The 20,596-nt window shown below is 42.4% G+C and overlaps 1 protein-coding gene across 8 annotated transcripts; it reads left to right on the top strand.

Moving 5' to 3' along the window:
* The first annotated feature begins 4,256 nt into the window (after positions 1-4,256).
* Positions 4,257-20,529, top strand: si:ch211-114c12.2 (uncharacterized protein LOC336578 homolog). 8 transcript variants are annotated; one of them, XM_034200468.1, is made up of 10 exons: positions 4,257-4,800; positions 11,652-11,713; positions 11,884-12,603; positions 12,925-13,545; positions 16,096-16,193; positions 16,670-16,781; positions 16,914-17,004; positions 17,453-17,524; positions 17,639-17,785; positions 20,022-20,529. In XM_034200468.1, the coding sequence occupies exons 1-9, from the start codon at positions 4,750-4,752 to the stop codon at positions 17,774-17,776; spliced, it is 1,965 nt and encodes a 654-aa protein (XP_034056359.1). In that variant the 5' UTR covers positions 4,257-4,749; the 3' UTR covers positions 17,777-17,785; positions 20,022-20,529. The 8 variants fall into 8 exon arrangements, with proteins under 8 accessions (XP_034056359.1, XP_034056350.1, XP_034056314.1 ...); XM_034200459.1 differs by having other exon boundaries at positions 4,262-4,800; positions 11,881-12,603; XM_034200423.1 differs by lacking the exon at positions 4,257-4,800 and adding an exon at positions 6,178-6,342.
* Positions 20,530-20,596: the final 67 nt, after the last annotated feature.

The following is a 20,596-nucleotide window of genomic DNA, read 5'->3' as shown; positions in this document are numbered from 1 at the left end:
ACTGAGACAACGAAATACAGTTTAGCTTCTAACCAGGTGCAACAGCAGTAAAGTTGAAAAGTAATGTACACAATCTACAGAATAAAATATAGAATGAATTGAACGATGAATAAACAGTGAGGGGTATGAATACACTAGATATCAGCCTGTGAGCAGTATGAACAGTGTGTATGAATATGCTAAGATATATAAAGTATGAAAACGGTAAGCAGTATAGTATAAAATATATAGATATTAATTTCATGATGATAAACATTGTGGAACAATGATGAAAAATGGGAATGGATGTGGCGACGTAAAACTGATACAAAACAACAACAAACTTTTGCCAGCCAATTGGAGAGTTTCATCAGCAGCACGTGGTAAAAACCACCAATGAGCGCTCAGCTCGAGATACCAGCGAGCCGTTTCCCATCAAGCATTTCGCTTCCGCAGCCCGTGGAGAGCAACTGCGCCAACTCGCCTCGCCTCGCTCTCAAGGCTGCGGGCGTCTTTGTCCCGCGAAATTTCAGAGTCTCATGTGGGCGGGCCTCCAGAGCAAGTCGGACAAAATGACTAACCATCATGCAACGCACTAGCAAGACGTTGATCGCAACTGCGCAGGTCTGCGCAGGTCTTGCTTGTCTCAAACAAGCCTAGTGTCTGTCTCATGCAGCAGCTGATCCAGTAATGAGTGACCCGGCCGACAGTACAAATAAACATATTTATAACTAGTTTAGGTAGTTTGAGAGGTGTCTCCGTCCTGTCAGATTAGACTTCGCTCGCGTGTATGTCCATATCGAGAGAAAGATAAATAATCTGAATTCAGTGTGCAGTTTACTTTAACGCGGGGGTGAGCAGCAGAGGTGGGGAGAGGCGGGGCTATTGCGCAATCATTATCAGAAAATGATCGCTGAAGCTGCAGTACATATCCACAAAAGCAGCGAGTAAGATCCCCCCGGATGTGTAAGTCTGCTGTAGATGTTGCACAAATAACTGTAGCATGGTCAGTAGCGTCCGGAGCACGATAGCAACTCTGCGATCCGCCATTGTTGTTGTTGTTGTTGGTGGCGAAACACATCAACAATGGCGCGGGGTAAGCGGAGGTGAGCAGCAGAGGTGGGGAGAGGTGCTATTGCGCAATCACTATCAGAAAATGTTCGTATAGGGCGCACACACGGAGCCGTTTGACCCCCCAGAGCGTTGCGTATGCCGTTCTATCCACATTGGGACCCGTTATCGTTTCCTCAGTCGTTTAGTGCCGTATGCGGTCGTCCTCGTATGGCCGAATGGTCTATATGACACTAAACAGTAACGCAAACGGCCGTTTTCTTCCTCATGTGGCCGGGGCATTAAAGTCAAGCTTCAGTTTAAGATTCACCCTGTAATAGATGTAAAACATGTGATGGAGCATTACTAACCTGACTCAGATGGTTTGTTTCACCAAACCCTCAAAGGCCAGTCTGTCTGTCACCTTTGTTTCACCAAACCATCTAGGAAAGCTCCATTGGAAGCCATTTGCAAAAATACTTGGCAGGTGATTGGATCAATCTGTCTTCTATCATGGGCCACTTCTGATTGGTTAACAATGGCTGGTACATGTGAAGCACAGCACTTCTGATTTGTGTGGATGACTGACACACAAGAAGAAAACATTTTTTTTTAAAAAGAAAACGTTTTTTTTTAAATCGCAGGCTCTGCAATTTGATAATCGCATCATTTAAAATCGCGATTTCAATTTAAAATCGCGATTTTAATTTAAAATCGATTAATCGTTCAGCCCTACTACACACACAATTATTGTTGACAATATTTTCCCTAGATTCCTACTTTTCGAGATAGTTATTAATTAATGTATGCAGAGGCAGTTATGTCATATAAAACATTTGATATATATTATATCTATATATGGATATGTATAGTCTTAAACTTACAACTGGCCTTTGAGGGCAACCATTATACTAATGTGGAAATTCAGTTTGACACACCTGACCAAACGGAAAAATCAGGAGATGGCTTTGAGGATGAAAAGTTATCAAAATCTGGAGTTTTCTTGAAGTGCCTTTTCCTGTGGCGGTCAAACCAAACAGGAAGTTAATGTTCTCCGGGTTTACTTTCTCTAAACGACGATTTTGATTCAACACATCTTTGCATCGCATCAGTTTACTGCTGTCACGAATGAGCTGAGAACCACACTGCAACACACGGGAGACCAGAGAAAGTGCGGCGGCGGTTCGCCGACGCGGCGTACCGGTTAGCAGACTGAAGCAGGGTCGTACGTGCCTGCTACCAGGTCTTATGACAGCGCCTGATGAATGCCTGGACAGACGGACAATGTAGAGAACAATGGGGGCTGAAACTCGTAGGCACACTGGAAAGGGGAAAGGCCGGTGGCGGAACTGATCAGGGTGTTGTGGGCGTACTCCATCCACAGGAGTTTGGTCTGGCCGTTGGCCTGTGGGTGGAAACCGGATGTGAGACTCACCGTCGCCCTGATCAGTTCACAAAACTCTCTCCAAAACAAAGAAGTGAACTGGGGCCCCGGTCGGAAACCACATCGGTCGCCATTCCGTGGAGGCGAAATGTGAAGAAGAATTCGCTCAGCCGTCTCCTTAGCTGACGGGATCTTAGGCAGGGGTATGAAATGAGCCATCTTACTAAACCGGTCTACCACCGTCAAAATGGCAGTATGTCCGTGGGACGGTGGTAGACCGGTCACAAAGTCCAGGGAAATACAGTAGGGCCTGGCTCATTTCGTGGCATCTGCAGGCAGTGGCAAGTCCTTCCGGCATATGCCACAGAGGCCACTACTCTGTGTGGTAGCTGTGGCAAGTACTTCCGGCATATGCCACAGAGGCCGCTACTCTGTGGTAGCTGTGGCAAGTACTTCCGGCATATGCCACAGATGCCACAACTTGCCGAGGCATCTGCCGCTGCTCAACGGGAGTTGCCACAAGATGCCAGAGTAAGAGAAGGTTTACGGTAGCTGCCACTCGCCTTCCGTGGCAAATGCTGCTATTTAAACCCGTATTTATCGTGTAAAATGTCGCTGTTTTGGCATGACTTTATCGAACTGATCTGTACACAGGACTGATGATCTGTGCACAGGGTTGGGTTGTAACTGAATACATGTAACGGCGTTACGTAATCAGAATACAAAAACCAAGTAGCCTAACTGTATTCAGCTCGCGTTACATTTGAAAAACAACTAATCCGAATAGAGTTACTTTCGTAAACCTGAAGTGAATACATTTTGGAATACTTATTGGAATTATTGGTGGAAAAGTTTCCTCACAAAATGTATCCCAATATTCATTACCGGCATAACTGTGTGCACAGCGCAGCAGCATGTATGTGAGGCCCCACCCCCGCATGCAGATGAGAGAGAGATCTCTTTTTAAATATATTGAAAGTTAGAAACGGAGATGGTGCGATAAAACGTGCAAGATAATGTTTATGTAGCATTTCTTTATTGTCGAAATGATGACATTTCATTACTGGATCAAATCAAAGTGAATGGCCTGCTGCTGCTGAAGGCATGGGGCAAATATAAGTCCTTTGCCTAATTTATAAAATAAACCTTAGCATCTCACTAGCAGTGGCAACTGCAATCAGTTACAGCTGCCCTAAGTCTGTAGCCAAGTCTAATAACACCAGTGTACACGTTGCTGTGTCAATACAGATATGTATTTGTTAATTATTTGTCTTTCATACACCTGGTTTATCGTAGCAAGCAGTGGAAACTCCCCTCGAGAAGCAAAAATTGCCAAGGGCGTTGCAACCCTCACTCGCCAATATTTCATCATCAATATAGCACGTTTGTTTATTTTAGCAAACCATGCTCCAAGTAAAATTGAATAGAAATTATAATGTTTAAAAAAATAGAGATCGGACCATCAGTCCTGTGTACAGATCATCAGTCCTGTGTAGAGATCAGTTCGATAAAGTCATGCCTAAACAGCGACATTTTACACGATAAATACGGGTTTAAATAGCAGCATTTGCCACGGAAGGCGAGTGGCAGCTACCGTAAACCTTCTCTTACTCTGGCATCTTGTGGCAACTCCCGTTGAGCAGCGGCAGATGCCTCGGCAATTTGTGGCATATGCCGGAAGGACTTGCCACAGCTACCACAGAGTAGCGGCCTCTGTGGCATATGCCGGAAGGACTTGCCACTGCCTGCAGATGCCACGAAATGCGCTTGCTGTCTCTCGGGAAATATGGACTTTGTGACTGGGACTGGGGCGACGTGGGACTGGTAACGGATGAAGGAGGCCAGCAGGCGCTTTGTGAGAGGGTCTGTGCTGATTGCACACAGGACAGGCGTTCACAAACTCCCGGGTGTCAGCTTCCAGCGTGGCCGACCAGAACCGTTGCAGGACCACCCCTCGGGTACGTTGAATCCCAGGGTGGCAGAAAAGTCTGGAACTGTGAGCCCACTGAAGCACCTCGGGCCTCAAGACCTGAGGTACACACAACCGGTTGGGAGGACAGGAACTAGGACCGGGCTGGTCCACCAGAGCGTTTTTAACCCTCTCGTCAATCTCCCAAGCGAGGGCGGCGATCACTCAAAGAGCAGGCAGAATAGTGTCCAGGATACTGCGAGTGTCTCCTCCCCCCGAACTGCAGGGCGTCTGTCTTCACATTGCGGGAGCCCGGGCGACAAAAGCTAAACTGGGTGAAACCCACCTCCACCACCAACTATCTAGCGGGGTCTGGTACTCGTAGGATTAAATATCGTCCAAATAAACAAAAACATGCCGATCCAACATGTCCTGGAGTACGCCGTTCACCAACGCCTGGAAAACAGTAGGGGCATTGGTAAGTCCAAATGGCAACCCTGTTAACAAGAAACCTTTGCTGTTGAAAACCTGACTAAATAAAGAGGATTTTTAACTTACTATTAGGGCCGGGACTTTAACGCGTTAATTAAGATTAATTAATTACACAAAAATTAACGCGTTAAAAAAATTAAGGCATTTTAATCGCACTTATTTTTGCACCGCGGAACGTTTCTCACTGGATGAGTTGCAGGCGTACCGATTATACTGGAGCACCAACTAACGTTCATGACTTCAGACAACAACAAACCACAGTGAACAACAGTGGGAAATGTTGTTTTAAAAAACGGACGGATGGAAGCGTCGATAAGAGCACGGTTGTGTGCAAATTATGCAAAAAGGAATTCGCATATCACCGCCGCACATCAAGCCTCAAGTATCACCTCAATACAAAACATATAGCAGCTAGCGTGGAAGCTAGCGTGGACGTTAGCCTCTTTTATCGCGTTCACACCAAAAAGAGCCGGTACTAAAATTAGTTAATGAGAACCTTTTTACCCCCACGAAAGTCCCTGCTAGAGAGCAGAGAGCTGCTAGAGAGCAGGGACTTTCGTACGGCTCTCTTGTGAGAAAAGAGCTATATTTCTGATTGGCTGGGCGGATTGCAAACCACGCCCCGTAAAACTCCCAAAAAGTTTGTGAAGCCGCCATTTTATTATCCTCGCATTAGCATTATTAGCATTAGCCCAGCGCAGAAACGCAGAGAGACTAACTTATGGCAACACAAAATAAAACATGGGAGCGGTGGAGATGAGGAGGTGTCGGCGTTCTGGCGATTTACTCGGAAGGCTGCTGGGACTCCCAGCAGCTTCTACTGAAGCCAGTCCCCAACTCCGGGGACTTCCGGCCGGGGACTTTGGGCGGCAGTATACGCCGTGAAGTGGTTTGCGGCCTACCCAGTAAACCCAAAGCAGAAGAAGAAGAAGTGACGTCAGCGGCTTCATTTGCCTAATCCTCCCCCAGGTTCTCATGAACTAAATTCTCATGAACCTTTGTGGGAAAAGTACTGCGGTGTGAATGCACCTAATGGTATACTAAAATCCATGTGAAAAAAATTGCTTCTCACTGTTCTCAGGTCAAATATTTATATGTGATTAAAAATGCGATTAATTAATTACAAAGCCTCTAATTAATTAGATTAATTTTTTTAATCGAGTCCCGGCCCTACTTACTATATGATGTGTTATATTTTATATTTCCAAATAAAACGTGTGTGTGTGTGTGTGTTTATAATCAATGCCCAGGATAACAGAACGTGTTTGTTGTGGAAATACAATTCATTGTGGTTGTAACTTCTCTTTGTTGTAGTATTATTATAAAAAAGTGAAGAGATCAAATAAGAGGTAAAGGCGCATACACTGGAGTGTCAGTCTTTGTAAATATGCAGTACCCACTCCGAGTCAGAAGGTGGCGCTTCAGTTTGACGCGCACACACATAGGTGATGGGCGGAGCGACGAAGAAGAGCAGCTCAACTGTGTCGCAGAAGCACGGATAGTTCATCTAATCCACGGTCTGTCTTTGGTGAGTGTCTTGCTAAACTTCAGAATTACACGTATTGGCAGTTAAAGGTAACGTATGGTGAACAATTATGTCCAGCCTAGCACTAAAATGTTGAAATGACTAACCAGCGGGCTGACGGAGTAGCAAAACACACAGGCTAAGCTAACTAGCCTTAGCAGCAGGCTTCGCAACAAGATAAGGCTGTACGCGTTATTTCGAACCACATATCTTCTTGTTTCTTAAGAGCATCCTTAAACAATTGGGTAACATTACTTACTAACGATACTCCTTAGCATACTGCTACAGTGAAGGGGGTTTTAATATCCAGAAAAATAACGAATTGACTGGGCCGTTTTTTTTTTTACGACCAGCCACAAATACCAAAAATGGTAATTCGACCTGCCCATAGCAATTACCAGGACCTAAGGGGGTTGAAACAGAAACACGGCGACCATATACAGATCTTCACCCTAAACCTGAAGCTGTTTTCAATAAGCAGTCTTTCGTTTTATCAGTCATTGTGTGGAATATGTACTTGTAACGGTACAATCGTTTTAAACGAGGTCGTACAGTTTCCAATTTGATCTTTCGTCTGATAATCAGAGTTGAAAGAAGTACTCGGATCTTGTAGAAATACCAGAGTGCAGGAATACTCTGTTACAGGTAAAAGTCCTGCATTGCAAATGTTACTCAAGTAAAAGTAGAACAACATATTAGAAAGTAAAAGTACTCATCGTGCATATTGGCACATTTCAGCATCATAGATGGGTAGCTTTTGGATTTAGAACAATTTAGTTGATGTGAATTTATATATATTACAAAAAAACATTAAACCGTGTCTCGTTGAAAGAAGACAGATGGAGTACAGTGTGATTTATCAGTGATCATATTGATTAGGTTAAGTGACTGGCCTTTTATCTCTGATTAATGGTTTACATATTTCTGTAGGTTGAATCTCGCAATGTTAAACCGTTAGAAAGCCCTTTGAACCTTTGTTTAGATCAGGGGTGGGGAACCTTTTTTCTCTCAAGGGCCATTTCAATTTTTTCAACATCCTCCGAGGGCCGTACAAATTATTGACCTCTGCTTAAAAAAACTAAAATCACAGCCCATTAATTTGGCCTTTCTTTCATGCTGTGCAAAGAAAAAGCAACCTCTTAATCCAGATATCTTACCATGATGATGCATGCACGTGCACGGTTGTGGCATGAACACCAAAACAGAAAGATATGGACACAAGATGTGTGCAAATGTATTTAGTTTTCTATCCATGTGGACATGATTTAAGTGGGAGGGGGGACCTAACCTCCTCTAGGGGGGTTCGGGGGGTATGCTCCCCCGGGAAGGTTTTTATTTTTAAATGTTGAAGTTAAAAGCATCAATCTGGTGCACTTTGAGAGCAAAATTAGGAGCTCTATGGATACATCTCTCAACACCCATATGAAACAGAACTGTAAACAGATTTACTTTTTCTTTATGGACATTTTACAAATCACTCTCCTTTCAAACTGTATTATTTTTACTGTCATATAGTATTTTATACCTGTTTACTTTATTATCTTATTTTTTTATAATAATGATCATATAAAGATGTGCCTTTACCTCACTGGTTGGAGAAAAAGCTTCTTATATTCGTTAGCCTAGCTAGCTAACCAGATGCTAATAACAACAAAGTTATTGACTGTATGATCAGTATGACAGTCATGAACAGATCGCCACTGGGCTTACAACTAAAGACACAGACACGCAAAAACTGCGGCATGTGTACGGCTCCTTATGGGTAGGCTACTGCAATTTTTGGAAGTGCCGGAGCAGTGTTCTGGTGCTCTCCGTCAGCACAACACCCCTGTCAGACGAGACATATAACACGTTAGGCTCGTGTTGTGTTCAAGGACCCTCACCTTGGCCAGGAAAAACAGGCACTCGCTTGTTTAATTTTTTTGCGGTCTAAATTTTTTTCTTTTTTGCGTGTGTTTATGAATTACCTCGAGGGCCGTACCAAATGGTCTCGCGGGCCGTATACAGCCCGGGGGCCGGAGGTTCCCCACCCCTGGTTTATATGATTAAGTGCAATATAAATGCAGTTAGAATACGTTTATTCTGCTTAAATCTAAATATTATTGTATTTAATATGTAGCCTTAACAAAATGACACATAGTACATTTAGTACATAGTACATTTTAGTGTAACGTATTATTCAACATAATTTAAACATTGACAATTAGGGATGCATATCGTTGACTTTTTTTACGATACCAATACCACTGAACGATACCGATTTTAGAGATGATCCGATCACGTGATCGGGGATCGGAGCCGATCTCGTGATTTTTAAAAGATCGGAATCGGGAGAAAAAGATCGGGAATCTTTTTTAATAATTTTTTTACGATTATTTTTATTTAATGTTACAAAACAAAAATGACCATGTTCACGTCTTAAAGTCATCCTGAGGCCTTAGTTTTGGTTTAAAATTACACAACATCATGTATGTGTTGCTTCTTTTGGGCTTGTTTTCAGACCTGGTTGCTTATTTCTCTCAAATCTGGCAAGTGGGCAGGGCGCAGTGTCTAATAGTAGCAGTAAGCTAACGAGAGGCTACGTTCAGCTGGTGACTCGGGAGTCGGGACAGAGAAAATATCAGGAGTTTGGAAGTATTATAAAATTGAAAGCGAAGGCAGTGTAACAGCCAGATGCAATGTTTGCAAGAAGGAGGTTCCGCGTGGTGGAAAGAACAGAGCTACGTTCAACACGACCAATCTAATACGCCACCTGAGAAACAAACACCAACAACAACACGGCGAGTACACTAGGGCTGTACCCGAATATTCGTTCGTTGGAGTACTATTCAGGTTTCAATTTCGTTATTCGGAAATACTTTTTGTTTGTTTTTTCATTTTTTCCCCCCGTTTAAAAAAAAAAAAATTGAATTTATTGAAATCTCCAATATCAACGTAAGAGCTTGTGCCTCTTCGGGGGGTGCTGACACTTAACCATAAACGTTATCGTTTACTTTCTCCGTCTTTATATGTAGATATTACTTTTCTCCGTTAATCTCCGTCACGTTGTTTCCAAAGCAGCAACAACTTCCTGTCAACAGCGCTACCTCTCCTTCAAAATAAAAGCATGTCCACAAATAGGAAGCCAAGCCAAATTACACTTAAGACATATACAACTTCAACGAAAGTAACAAACACAATGCGATATCTTTTTCAATTTCAAAGAACACAAATTGGGTTACATTAACAAATAACTATAAAACAACAATACTGTCGAATAACAAAATGAATGCCGTGAATACACCGAAACACACGTGTTGAAGTGGTTCGCTGCTGATTACTATTGAATTGTGTTACTCCAGTAGGATGGAAATATAATACTTTGTTTATTCATGTTATGTTAAGCTGCTGTTGTTCATTGCATTATTACTAGACTAGTTAGTCTTAAGGCTAGAATTCTGCACTAAGCCACATTTTTATTTTATTGTATTGCTGCTCGGCTGCTCCCAGTCTGTGGAATGCTCTCCCCGACCAAATGAGAGCACCACAGACCGTGGAGGCTTTTAAAAAAGGCCTCAAAACCCATCTCTTCAAAAGAGCCTTTGCCTAGACCTTTTTATCACCCTTTTATTTTTATTTTTTTATTTTTTATTGCTTTTTATTAATTCTACCATGTGTAGAATTGGTAGAATTGTCTAATGTTTATTTATACTGTTCATGCTCACTACTTGTAGCACTTCGGGATTTGAAATCAAATATGAAGTGCTTTATAAATGGAACCCATTATCATTATTATTATTATTATTTGTGACTGAATGTGAACTTGTAAAGCTAGTCAAGCTACCTCTTTCCAGTAGAGTTATTTTTGTTTTGTTACTGCACTATCTGCACTCAATTTGTTTACATGGTTATTTTTAGGGATGCACGATATTGGTTTTTTGAAACCGATACCGATAACTTCCTGCTTCTCAAGACCGATAACCGATAATAATATAATATATATATATATTAAATGTACCTGTAGTTTTTGCACACCTGGTGGTAAAAAAAAGACTAGTAGTGAGCAAATTACATGAGCATTACTACTATGAACAAAACTAACCCTGGGGTCGTCTCTGGCAAACTTCTTGCCTTTTTCAAAAGCTTCGTCGATAGGTAAAAGCCCCGATGCCTTTGCAGCTGGCTTTGGATTCGCCACTAGTTTAGCAGCGCAGGCGTCTTCGTACGCTTTTAACACACCATCGTGGCGATGTTTCAGGTGACTAATCAGGTTCGAAGTATTATAGCTCGTTGCCTTTTTCCCTCCTCGTGGAACTTCTGCATTTGTTAATACAAATAGCAAGCGAACTATCTAACTTTGAAATAGTCCCATACTACTGACGACATGTTTGTTTACTGTCCTGGCTTCACGGCCGCACACCATTTACGTCACAGCCAGGCATGAGTTAGGGAGCGCTGGATTTGTGAAAAACTCCCCTCTTCCTAAACCACTAATACCACAGTACTGGCAAAACGCTAGTTATTTTGTGGTGGACCACTGATAAGCGTTATTTTGTTTTGATCCAATGCTGCACAACTGAACTGATCCAATGCTGCTGTGAAAAAAAGAAGCGATATCCATGTTGGACAGAATGGATAGTTGGGTACTGTCATTTAGATAAAAAAAATAACCTTAAGGGACAACTTGAATGCTTTTTCCTTTTTTTTTTCTTAATGCATTGCATAAAGATCGGATCGGGAAAAATCGGTATCAGCAGATTGTCAAAATCAAATGATCGGGAGCAAAAAAAGGTGATCGGGACATCCCTAATACCGATACTCGACCGATACATATCGTGATACTTTCATGTTGCATAAGGGAACAATTGAATCATCCCGCAATTACTCCCATGAAGCGCTTTATGATATAGTTAACATGTCAAATGAATATTAAAATTAATTGTGGGACTTCGACCTTTTAGTACTGAACAAAAAATTGAAAAACACGTTTAACAACACGGGCTTGAAGACTGTACATTAATGTACTCTGATTTTATGTGACAGTAGCAAATGTTTTGAGAGGTTGGAGAGTGAATGGACAACGGAGCAGAATGTTTCGCCTCCCAAGACTTTACCCATTTCCTCTTTGCTTTTCGTTCGGGTTCACCTTGCACTTTATCAGTTGAATCAATTTGAACATTCGTTAAACATTTATTAAATTATCTAACATATGTTCAGCTGGCTCAGCTTGATACTACAAGGTTCTTGTTTCAGCTTTGTATTCTGGTGAAAGATTGTTGCATTATATATTTTTTTTAGGCTGTCAAAACTCAATATTCTTTCCTTGTCTATAGATTATTAGCTCACTTCCAAAAATGGTTCGACCACATTTTGGACCACCACGCCTGAAGCCAAGGTAATGAGTTTTTGATTATGTCAAGGTGCATGAAGATACTTGACCTTTAAGTCAGTGACTGTTACATATTTTGTAATTTTACTTTTAGAGATTTAAGCTAGATACCGACCCTATTTTTTTTAAAGTATTATTTAACTTTACACATTTCTGTTTTTCTTGTATCCTAGCAGACCATACGGAGATGGCCATGGCATTGGAACCAGTGAAGGGAATTACAACCCTAACTCCAAAAGTCGGAGGGATGTCCAGCCCTACCAGGCTAAGGCCCCTTTTCACTGGAAAGATTCCAGGGGTAGAGGACGACCCCCCGTTGTCAGAAGAGTCCCCCTGATGGGAGAGCAAAGGGAGCCACGTTTCAACAACTGGAGGTCCCAAAATCAGGATTCCTTTCAATCATACCCTCCCAAAATGGATCAACATCATGGCCAGAGAAGGCCTTCTCCATCAAGGCCAAACCGCTCCCCCCATGCCCAGCATCAGACATCTTCTCGCAGTCCTTCTCAGGGATCCCCGAGTCAAAGGGGTCCACCTTTTCATGGCCACCCCTCAGGTCACAGGTCACCCTCCCCGAGACATTTTCGCAACCACCCAGCTGACAGGAGGCCTGGCTCTGCGTTTGCCCACCAGGGGTCATTCAGGGGCCACAGAAGGCAGGCAGGTTTTCAGCATCAAGAGCAGCGGAATCGAGACCCTCGTGGGAATTTCAATCCCAGAGAAAGGCCCCATGAGCACTCGGGTCCTGGCATGAAGCGCTGGAACGAGCCAGGAGCTTTTTCTCATCCACACAATGGAGAGCACGCACCCTCTGGGTCACAGAGGAACCCCAGAGAGATGCATAGGAGAGGCCCATGTCCAGAGAGGTACAGGAGCGAAACAGCAACCCCAGCTGGGTAAAAATATTAAAAAGGAGGCCTGAAGATGGCCCAGTCCTCCCAGTCTCTGGGCATCATAGTGATTACCTCTACTCTGCCCCAACTCATAATTATTACAGGGGTCTGTTAATTGGGGTCTGGTGTTAATTGAGTTTCACCTGCCATTGAGAGGAGTGTTACATCTGTAATTGCTCTTTGAAAATATACTTCTCCTACCTGTTTCATTCTATCATAACGAGGGTGCTGCTTTAAGATAAAAGTTAAAAGATACACCTCCCACTTAATATGGAAATGGATCTATCATTGTAACGATTTCTCTATTGTTTGATGGATGTGCAGGTGGTCATCAGAGCAAGACTCCAGGCGGCAGCGCGGTCCAGTGGAGAGGCAGGGCAGCAGATCCCACAGTAGAGAGCGGGCACAGGAGACCCCTCATCCGCCCCCTTTCAGATCCCCTTCATGGAAAGGAGGACCGTCATCCTCCTACCACAGGAACCCTCAGGAGAGGCAAGTGGCAGGACCCCGCAAGAGGGGGATAGAAGACATCAGCATGCCCTCCGAAGACCCTGCACTGGAGCATGGCCATCCCAAACACCCAAGGAGAGAGAGGCCTCAGCTGCTGAGTATTCCCAGGCCCTTTGGTGGTAGACCTCTGTCACTTAGGGATAGAAGTTTCCTGGTTAAGAGCAGACAAGTCAAAGCAGAGTCTCTCATGAGGCTCAGAATCCCCCCATCTGTGAAACCAAGGCCTCGTCTAGGCGATTCTTCCTCACAGGAAAACTTCAGCTCTGTTCTTGCTATCAGAAAAAAGCGTTTCCAGTCAAATGAAACGCTGGAACAAAGGAGGGGAAAACCACAACAGTCACCCCCCAGAGAAGATAGCGATGCCAGCAAGTCTTCAAGAGACTCTGATACAGAAAAAGAACAGGTGGAGTCACGCCGGCCCTTGAACACACACAGGTACGGTATTTTTCTTCTAGCACTGTTCGCAGGGGCTTGATGATGATTAAGAGGTCAAGAAAGAATGTCTCTATGTGGAAAAAGGAGATGAGCTAAATGTGCAACACTGATTCAGTTGATGAAAAAACAGCAACGGTTTTCAAATGCCTCCCTGTCTGCGTGCTGCCTGTGTTTCAATATCTTCCAATGAAGTGGGCTGAAGAGAAAGTGCTAAGTTACGTACTGTATCGATAAAGCCAACCTGTTTAACCCCTGACAAATGTTTATTGGCCTTGATGAGGAGTGTGGCAAAGATTGGTTGATCTGAGCTGTTGAAGGATTCCTCGGTCTGTCAGCGTTACGCTCCAAAGAATAGCTCTTCCAGCATGTTGTGGAGACCCCTGCTCCTCATAACACAACAAACGCATTGACGCTGACGCTACAACAGTAACAGTATTTCAGTGTATGGAACATAAGGATATGAAAAGGACCGCACTTAACATCAACTAAACTGAAATTGCCATGCTGCCCTTCAGATTATTTGGCACTATGTCGGCCAGTCGTGGACCGCAGGAAAAGAGATGCATCGGATGAGTTTGGTGGCTGTTTACGCAAGAACTTAAACAGAAGAAAGTCAATTGGCATTTTTGATCATGGGATTTCGTCAAACAAGCTGCTCCAAGTTGTTACACTTGTTTTGACTTCGAATATAATCAGAGAAGAATTTGAAGATGGATGATTAAATACCGGTGACGGCAAAATCCAGAAATCAAAGAGGAATTTCTGTTGAAGGGCACAACTAGCCACCGTTAAAGTTACACGTCAAAGTGAATAATTTTTACTGATCACATTACTCGTATTGATATGCCTGAAACTATTTTTATGCACATCAAATTACCCAGAATGAAGTGAAGACTAAACAATTGATCTTCTTTTTATTGATGAAGCACGGCAATTACCATATTTAGGATTCCTACCTACGTGTGCAAAGTCGATTTAATTCCCAAAGGATTGGCTAATTCAGGTCATACACGATTCTGCACCACCTGACGATGGTCCTCGCTCCCTTTCAGCAGAACGAAGAGAAGCAAAATGACAAAGTCACACAGACCATAGGAAGTACCGGATTCTTCGCTTCTCTGCAGTCATGAGAAGGACACATTGGATATTCACCAAGCATTAGCCACGTCATGGCTGAAGAAATAACTTGATGCCTAAGGAGTGTTTAAGTCAAACCAGCGACCATAAAGCAACTATTTTGTCACCTCTATTAATATCACATTTACAACGCCCTGCAGTGAAAAAGGCCTTTATATAGCATTATCAAAGGCCAGAAGAAGACAAAAGAAGACTACATCAAGCTCTACGAACGACAGGAGAAATGGAAAATAAATTCAGACCTACGATTGGTTTTGATGAAACATGATGAAGAGTTGCCAGCTTGATCCTTACTGAGGATAGAAGCAAGACCAGTTTGGTAGCAGCTTGATATAATCTTAATTTTGAATGCACCTGGACCCACAGGTCAGCATGTTCTGTGGTCCGCTCCTGCACTAGTCTGACAGATGACATCACTAATAATCATAATATCAAGTAGCTGATTTACAAGCCAAATGCAGCCAAAGGCTTCTGCCCAGAGAGTCAATAATCCAAACCAACATTTGAAGACATTGTCAGTATGATATTCAAAAGATGTTCAATATCAATTCTCGACACCATGTCCTTACTCAAAATTATTACATGAAGAAGACAGTGCAAGCATCCCTACTGTATTTTACGGCAAAACCAAACCGATTTTTATTTAATGCTTGGCTTATTTGAAGTCATGTCCGACGCCCTAATTGTTATGAACAGTTGAAGATGTATTAGGAAATGAAGTCTCACTTGTCGGCACTGCAAGACATTTTGCCAGTTTGCTATGAAACCTGGACTTCTTCCCGGCAGATGAACGCTGGATCATCTCTTAAAGTCACGGCACAGCTTTGGAGAAGAAGATAAGCTGCTAAGCAGACACAATTATCGCTCTGGATGTAGTCAGTCAGTCACTCGGAAAAACGGATTGTCTTCGAGACAAAAAGTCGTAAAAAAAGTTCAAGGCAACTAAAGGAACAAGAAAATACCCGATGACAAAACAGTCTGAAGTTCAGTCCGACTAAACCAGCTATTGTCCTGCCGTGCTTCTGAGAGATGGATGATTTTGTGACGTAGACCATATCTAAAAGTTGTCTCCCAAGATTTGCCCGCTCTAACAATCACCGAGTAAACGAAGAGTGCTCAGATTGATTCAGGGTTCAAAAATAAAGGAGCATGGATATTCCATGTTTTTTGTAAGTACCCATGTGATGCGTGGCTTTATGATCAATGTTCTGCCTGCAAAACAGTGCTGTCCATTACTGGTTTAAAATGCATTACTGCTGAGATTGGACAGGGTGATTTAACTTATTAACTTGAAACCTGTCTGATAACTTGAATGAAGTGATGCTAATATTACCAGGCCACATTTCATATGTTCTTACTCTGCCAAAAGCCTCACATGAGAGATTAACGCAGTCTCCACCGATCTGTCCACAGATCTTCTCCCATAGAGAAACGTGACCTTGTTGTTCTGTCCCACTGGGACTCCTCCTCTAAGGACGGCTCGCCAACGAAAGATCGCAGCCCAAAGAAAGGTAATTGGTCATTTCCTTGTGTATTGCAGGGACAATACAGGGGACGATAACTATTATACAAAATGTTCCAATATCAAATTTAATTTCAAAACGGATTAATGTGAATTCCAATATTTGTATTTTGTAAGATTATCAAACAAAAACAGCTAAATACCGTTTTTCAAAACGTATTTTTTTTTACAAAAGGACCAATATATTGCTACCGATCAACAGTAATTGTATAACACCAAATCAAGGTTGTGTCCAGCACTATTGTGTGGTTGTTAAAAAAAGTAAACACCAGTTTTAAATGTAAGTAACAGCAGGATTTTCTATTTTTGTATAACTCTAAAAGTGCAAGTTTAGCATGTTCAATTTTACTTGTTCTGGTAAGTATGGCAGAGAATGTTGACTCCTATTATCTTATATCTAACTCTTAATCAAACAATCAGCTTAAGCTCCCATTATCTCAGTTTAATCTTTTCTTTTTTTTGTAGAGCGCAGTCCAGATCAAGACGCCTCACCGAACAGCCGAGCCTCAAAGTCGAATGATTCCAGATCATCGCCTGAAGACCGAAGACGAGGCTTTGTGGATAAGAGACCGTTCAGGTACATTGCATAACATTTCTCAGTCTTCAAACAAGGTCCTAATTCAAAAGGTCCTGCAGTGGTTTCGAATTGTCGAAATATGAAAGCATTGCAGACGAGATCCTGTGTCTGACATTACCTTATACTCTGCAGGCCATTTCATATGATGCACGACAGCCACAGATCTGGGAGGCCCTTCAGGAGACCAGGACCCGGACCAAGACAAGGACCCGGACCTATGCAGGTGGGCTAAACATTTGCAGTAAATAGCAGTACATTTGGTCACTCAAATATATACATTACAGTGAGTGCTGAGTCACAACTTTGAGATGTTTCAGTGATTTAAAGTGTTTTGAAAGCTCAAATATGACTAAATTAAATGGACTGAGCTGTCAAAGGTTTGAAGCTATATCATGTTCTTAAAACATTTTGTATTCAGCCTATGTGGTAGCAGGAAAATCTACACTCGGTTATTGAAAACTATATTTTGGAGGACGTGTATTAGCATCAATGATGGAAGCTGAGCAATCGGTTATTTATTGTGAATATCCACTGAAGTTTGTCAGCTGCCTTGTTATGGCAGATATATGAAGTTAAGTTTGTTTGACTACTGGAAAATTATGTGATGTAAAATAAATTAAAGTGGTTATAAACATACTGTATTAACTCGGCCTTTTAAATCCGTTTCATAGAGACCCAGATTCACTGGTGGTCGAGGGAGGGGGGGCCCTGAAATGTCTGGACATTTTAGAAGACCGCTCATGGTACGCATACTGCCTTCAGTCATCGCTAGATTGTTCTAGAAAAAAATGTAATGCCATCATTGATTCCTTTATTTTCTCTTATAACTGATGTTTGAATTTCTTGTGTTTTTTAAGGAGAGCTTAGTGACACGTCCCTTCCCCAATCAGAGGCCAGTTTTCAGAAAAAGTTACAGCATCATGTCCAAATACCGCACCATGAGAGTGATGCGTCAGCGAGCGCCGTACAACCGGGGGCCCAACCAGCGCTGGTGACACCCTGTGGTGAGTTTTTATTTTGTGTGTGACTCTGACGGGGCTGCATGGCGGTTTCAATTTACCATCTAGTGTAAACCTGTCAATCTTCATTTTAACATTTTCTTTGTTTTCAGTACTTTGTATGTGCAGTATGGCTGTGTTTGGAATGTTCTTGCTGTATAGAATTATTGATTTATCATGAATAAACATGGTCTATATAACAGGGGTGTCAAACTGAAATACACAGTGGGCCAAAATAAAAATATGTGCAATATACCGGCGGGCCAGAACTAATGGTAATTAGAAATTATCCTGCGGGCCGAAATTAACTCTACCACGTGCCGGATTTGGCCCCCAGGCCTTGAGTTTGACATATGTGGTCTAGAACAAGGTAGGTCCATATGAAGAAATTCACAATGTTTTTGTAAGCCTGAACACTGATTGAGGTTTTCTCAAAGTATTTACACATTAAGAATTTGGATAAATATTAATCAGAAATGTGAATTTATCGATTTAAGGGTATCCTTTATAATCACAATCAGAAACCCCTTGTTTTTGTCCCGCAGCAGGAAAATTACAGCCATACAATATCAAGTAGAAGGTTAAAGGCAAAAGAGTAGACTAGAAGGCAAGCACACGTTATCTGCTGGTGGACTACCTGAGAGATATACAGCAGGAGAACACGCCGTCCACCGCGGAGAATAAACAGAAGGGCAACCATGACAACCATGCTCCGGAGTCTTCTTCGCTGCTTTTGGTGTATTTTGTGGCGGCAGCAGCGCCACTTACAGGCCTGGCATATGTACTACAGCGTTTCCAGCATTTCCAGCGGTCTAGTGTGAACGGACACGTTAATGAATCGAATGCGTGTGAACGGAAGACTTTTTTGCGTTTGCTTATGCGTTTTACTGTATGCGTCCTCGTGGGGCCGGGGTCTAAGCCAAACTATATCCGGTCACAGAGATCTGCTATTTTAAAGTAAGGTCAACACATATAAATATAGTCTATATTAAGAACGAGAAAAGTCTTAACATATATATCGTTTTTTGTAAACATATGACAAATGTGTGAGGGTGATGACGTCAGAGCATCGTCCTGTGTGCCGGGCTTAGCCCCGGACAGCCCCAGCCCAATTCAACCCCTGGGTATTTGTGAGGGAGCTCCTATATGGCATTACCCCGCTGAAGCTCTCCAAAGTTTAATATATTTCATAGTTCAAAGTTTTGTCAATTGTTTTGTTTATTGGTCAAATTCTGGTTTCTGAGGAGTTCTACTGGAATGAAAGAGCACAGAGTACAGAAGCAACAAAGCAGCATACTGCACTAAACCTGACCTTCACAGAGAGGTTGAAGTTCATGTGGAGAGGAGGCTTCAGTAGTCTGTCTGCACTCTGTTTAGTTGTGCTATCTTTCAATCAATATAGTAAATGTGAGGTAAAGTGTGTCGCCAATGTAACCGGTTAGAACTCGAAGTTGCGATGAGGTCTTAAAATGTATGGAAAGGGTCTTAAAAAAGGTCTTAAAAGGTATTAAATTTGACTTCATGATTCCTGCATATACCCTGTCTAACCGCCTTCTGGAAAACCTTCACAAGTACGTTGGTAGGCAAATGCGCTTTGTGACACAAGTGACGGTACGCATTTCAGATTGTTGCCGCGCATGCGTACCAGTTATGTGCACCCCTGTACTACAGCAAAAGTATTCTCCGTCGGGACTTCCTGCAACAACACCACGCCGTTATCTTGATTCTGATTGGCCAGAAGACATTATCAAAGATGTTCTATTGAGAAGACGATCACTACGTGACAAAAGTTTTCAAAACCGTTTCTGGTCTTCGGTATTTCCAGACAAGTGGCTACTGAAATCAATCTGACTGACTGCTGTCTGTGCAATTCTCGGCGCGAGTTGGCGGACTTTATTTTGCTTACTTTAACATCATTTTTCATGGTGGGGCTAAGCCATTTCTTGGTATGGGTGTAGCCTACCCCAGCCTGCACATGCGTTAAATATTTTTAACGGAATTAATTCAAAAAATGTATTTCCGTCGTTAACGCGATCATTTTGACAGCATTAATCGGAACAGCTAGAAGTCTGGTTAAATCAACATCACTTTACCGTAATGCAACCTTTAATTCCAAAAAAGGCACTAAGGATATTCAAAATCTAACACAATCTTTAGTCGCCTATCACATTATTGATATGTTGCCCAGCCCTAATCAAGAACAATAAATATGATATTAACTTTATTTTTCTCTTGATCCCAGCACAGGTCCCACAGTCTTCAGACATGAGAGCAGAAACATCTGGAGACCTTCTCCGCTGGTTGGGCAGCACAAACCTTCCCGACTACGATCCCAACCTGCCTGTATATTGTGGAAGAGATGTTACTTCCAGATGTTCACTGGTATAAGGGTTTCAGTGGCATCTTTAAGGTACTTTTTGTTTTAGGGTATTTGTAACATATGCCAATATATTAAACAGTCCTGCTTTTTTTAGTCGTGTATAATTATTTGGGAGTTGCTGCTTGTGATTGTGGCAGTCATCCTTTTATTAGAATAGTTTTTTGTTTTGTTTACCCGCAGCAGCATTCGAAGTCCATTTAAAAATGTACTTTAAAATGTCACCTACTGTTTGTAAAGATGTATCACATGTCCTGTTTAATCATGGGTGGTTGGATTAGAAAACCGCAGCCTTTCAAAGGGCGTTCAGCTACTACATGTAAAGCTTGTATAATCACATGTTTGAGATTTGAAATAAAGTCCAATTTACCAATCTCTGTTTAAGGTTTCTTTTTTCAATGCCTCCATGCCGGTGACCGCTGTGTTCAGAGGAAGTATGT

The sequence above is a fragment of the Gymnodraco acuticeps genome, unplaced genomic scaffold (genome assembly GCF_902827175.1).
Source record: "Gymnodraco acuticeps unplaced genomic scaffold, fGymAcu1.1, whole genome shotgun sequence".
Lineage (NCBI taxonomy): Eukaryota > Metazoa > Chordata > Actinopteri > Perciformes > Bathydraconidae > Gymnodraco > Gymnodraco acuticeps.
This window is presented reverse-complemented; position numbering and strand designations above follow the sequence as displayed.

What these genes read in the sequence shown, in the direction of transcription:
- si:ch211-114c12.2 (XM_034200415.1), top strand. Translation starts at nt 6,202, where the DNA reads ATGCAGTACCCACTCCGAGTCAGAAGGTGGCGCTTCAGTTTGACGCGC. An exon ending in TAATCCACGGTCTGTCTTTG is followed by an intron (nt 6,343 to 11,651) that starts GTGAGTGTCTTG and finishes CCTTGTCTATAG; the next exon opens with ATTATTAGCTCACTTCCAAA. An exon ending in ATTTTAGAAGACCGCTCATG is followed by an intron (nt 17,525 to 17,638) that starts GTACGCATACTG and finishes GTGTTTTTTAAG; the next exon opens with GAGAGCTTAGTGACACGTCC.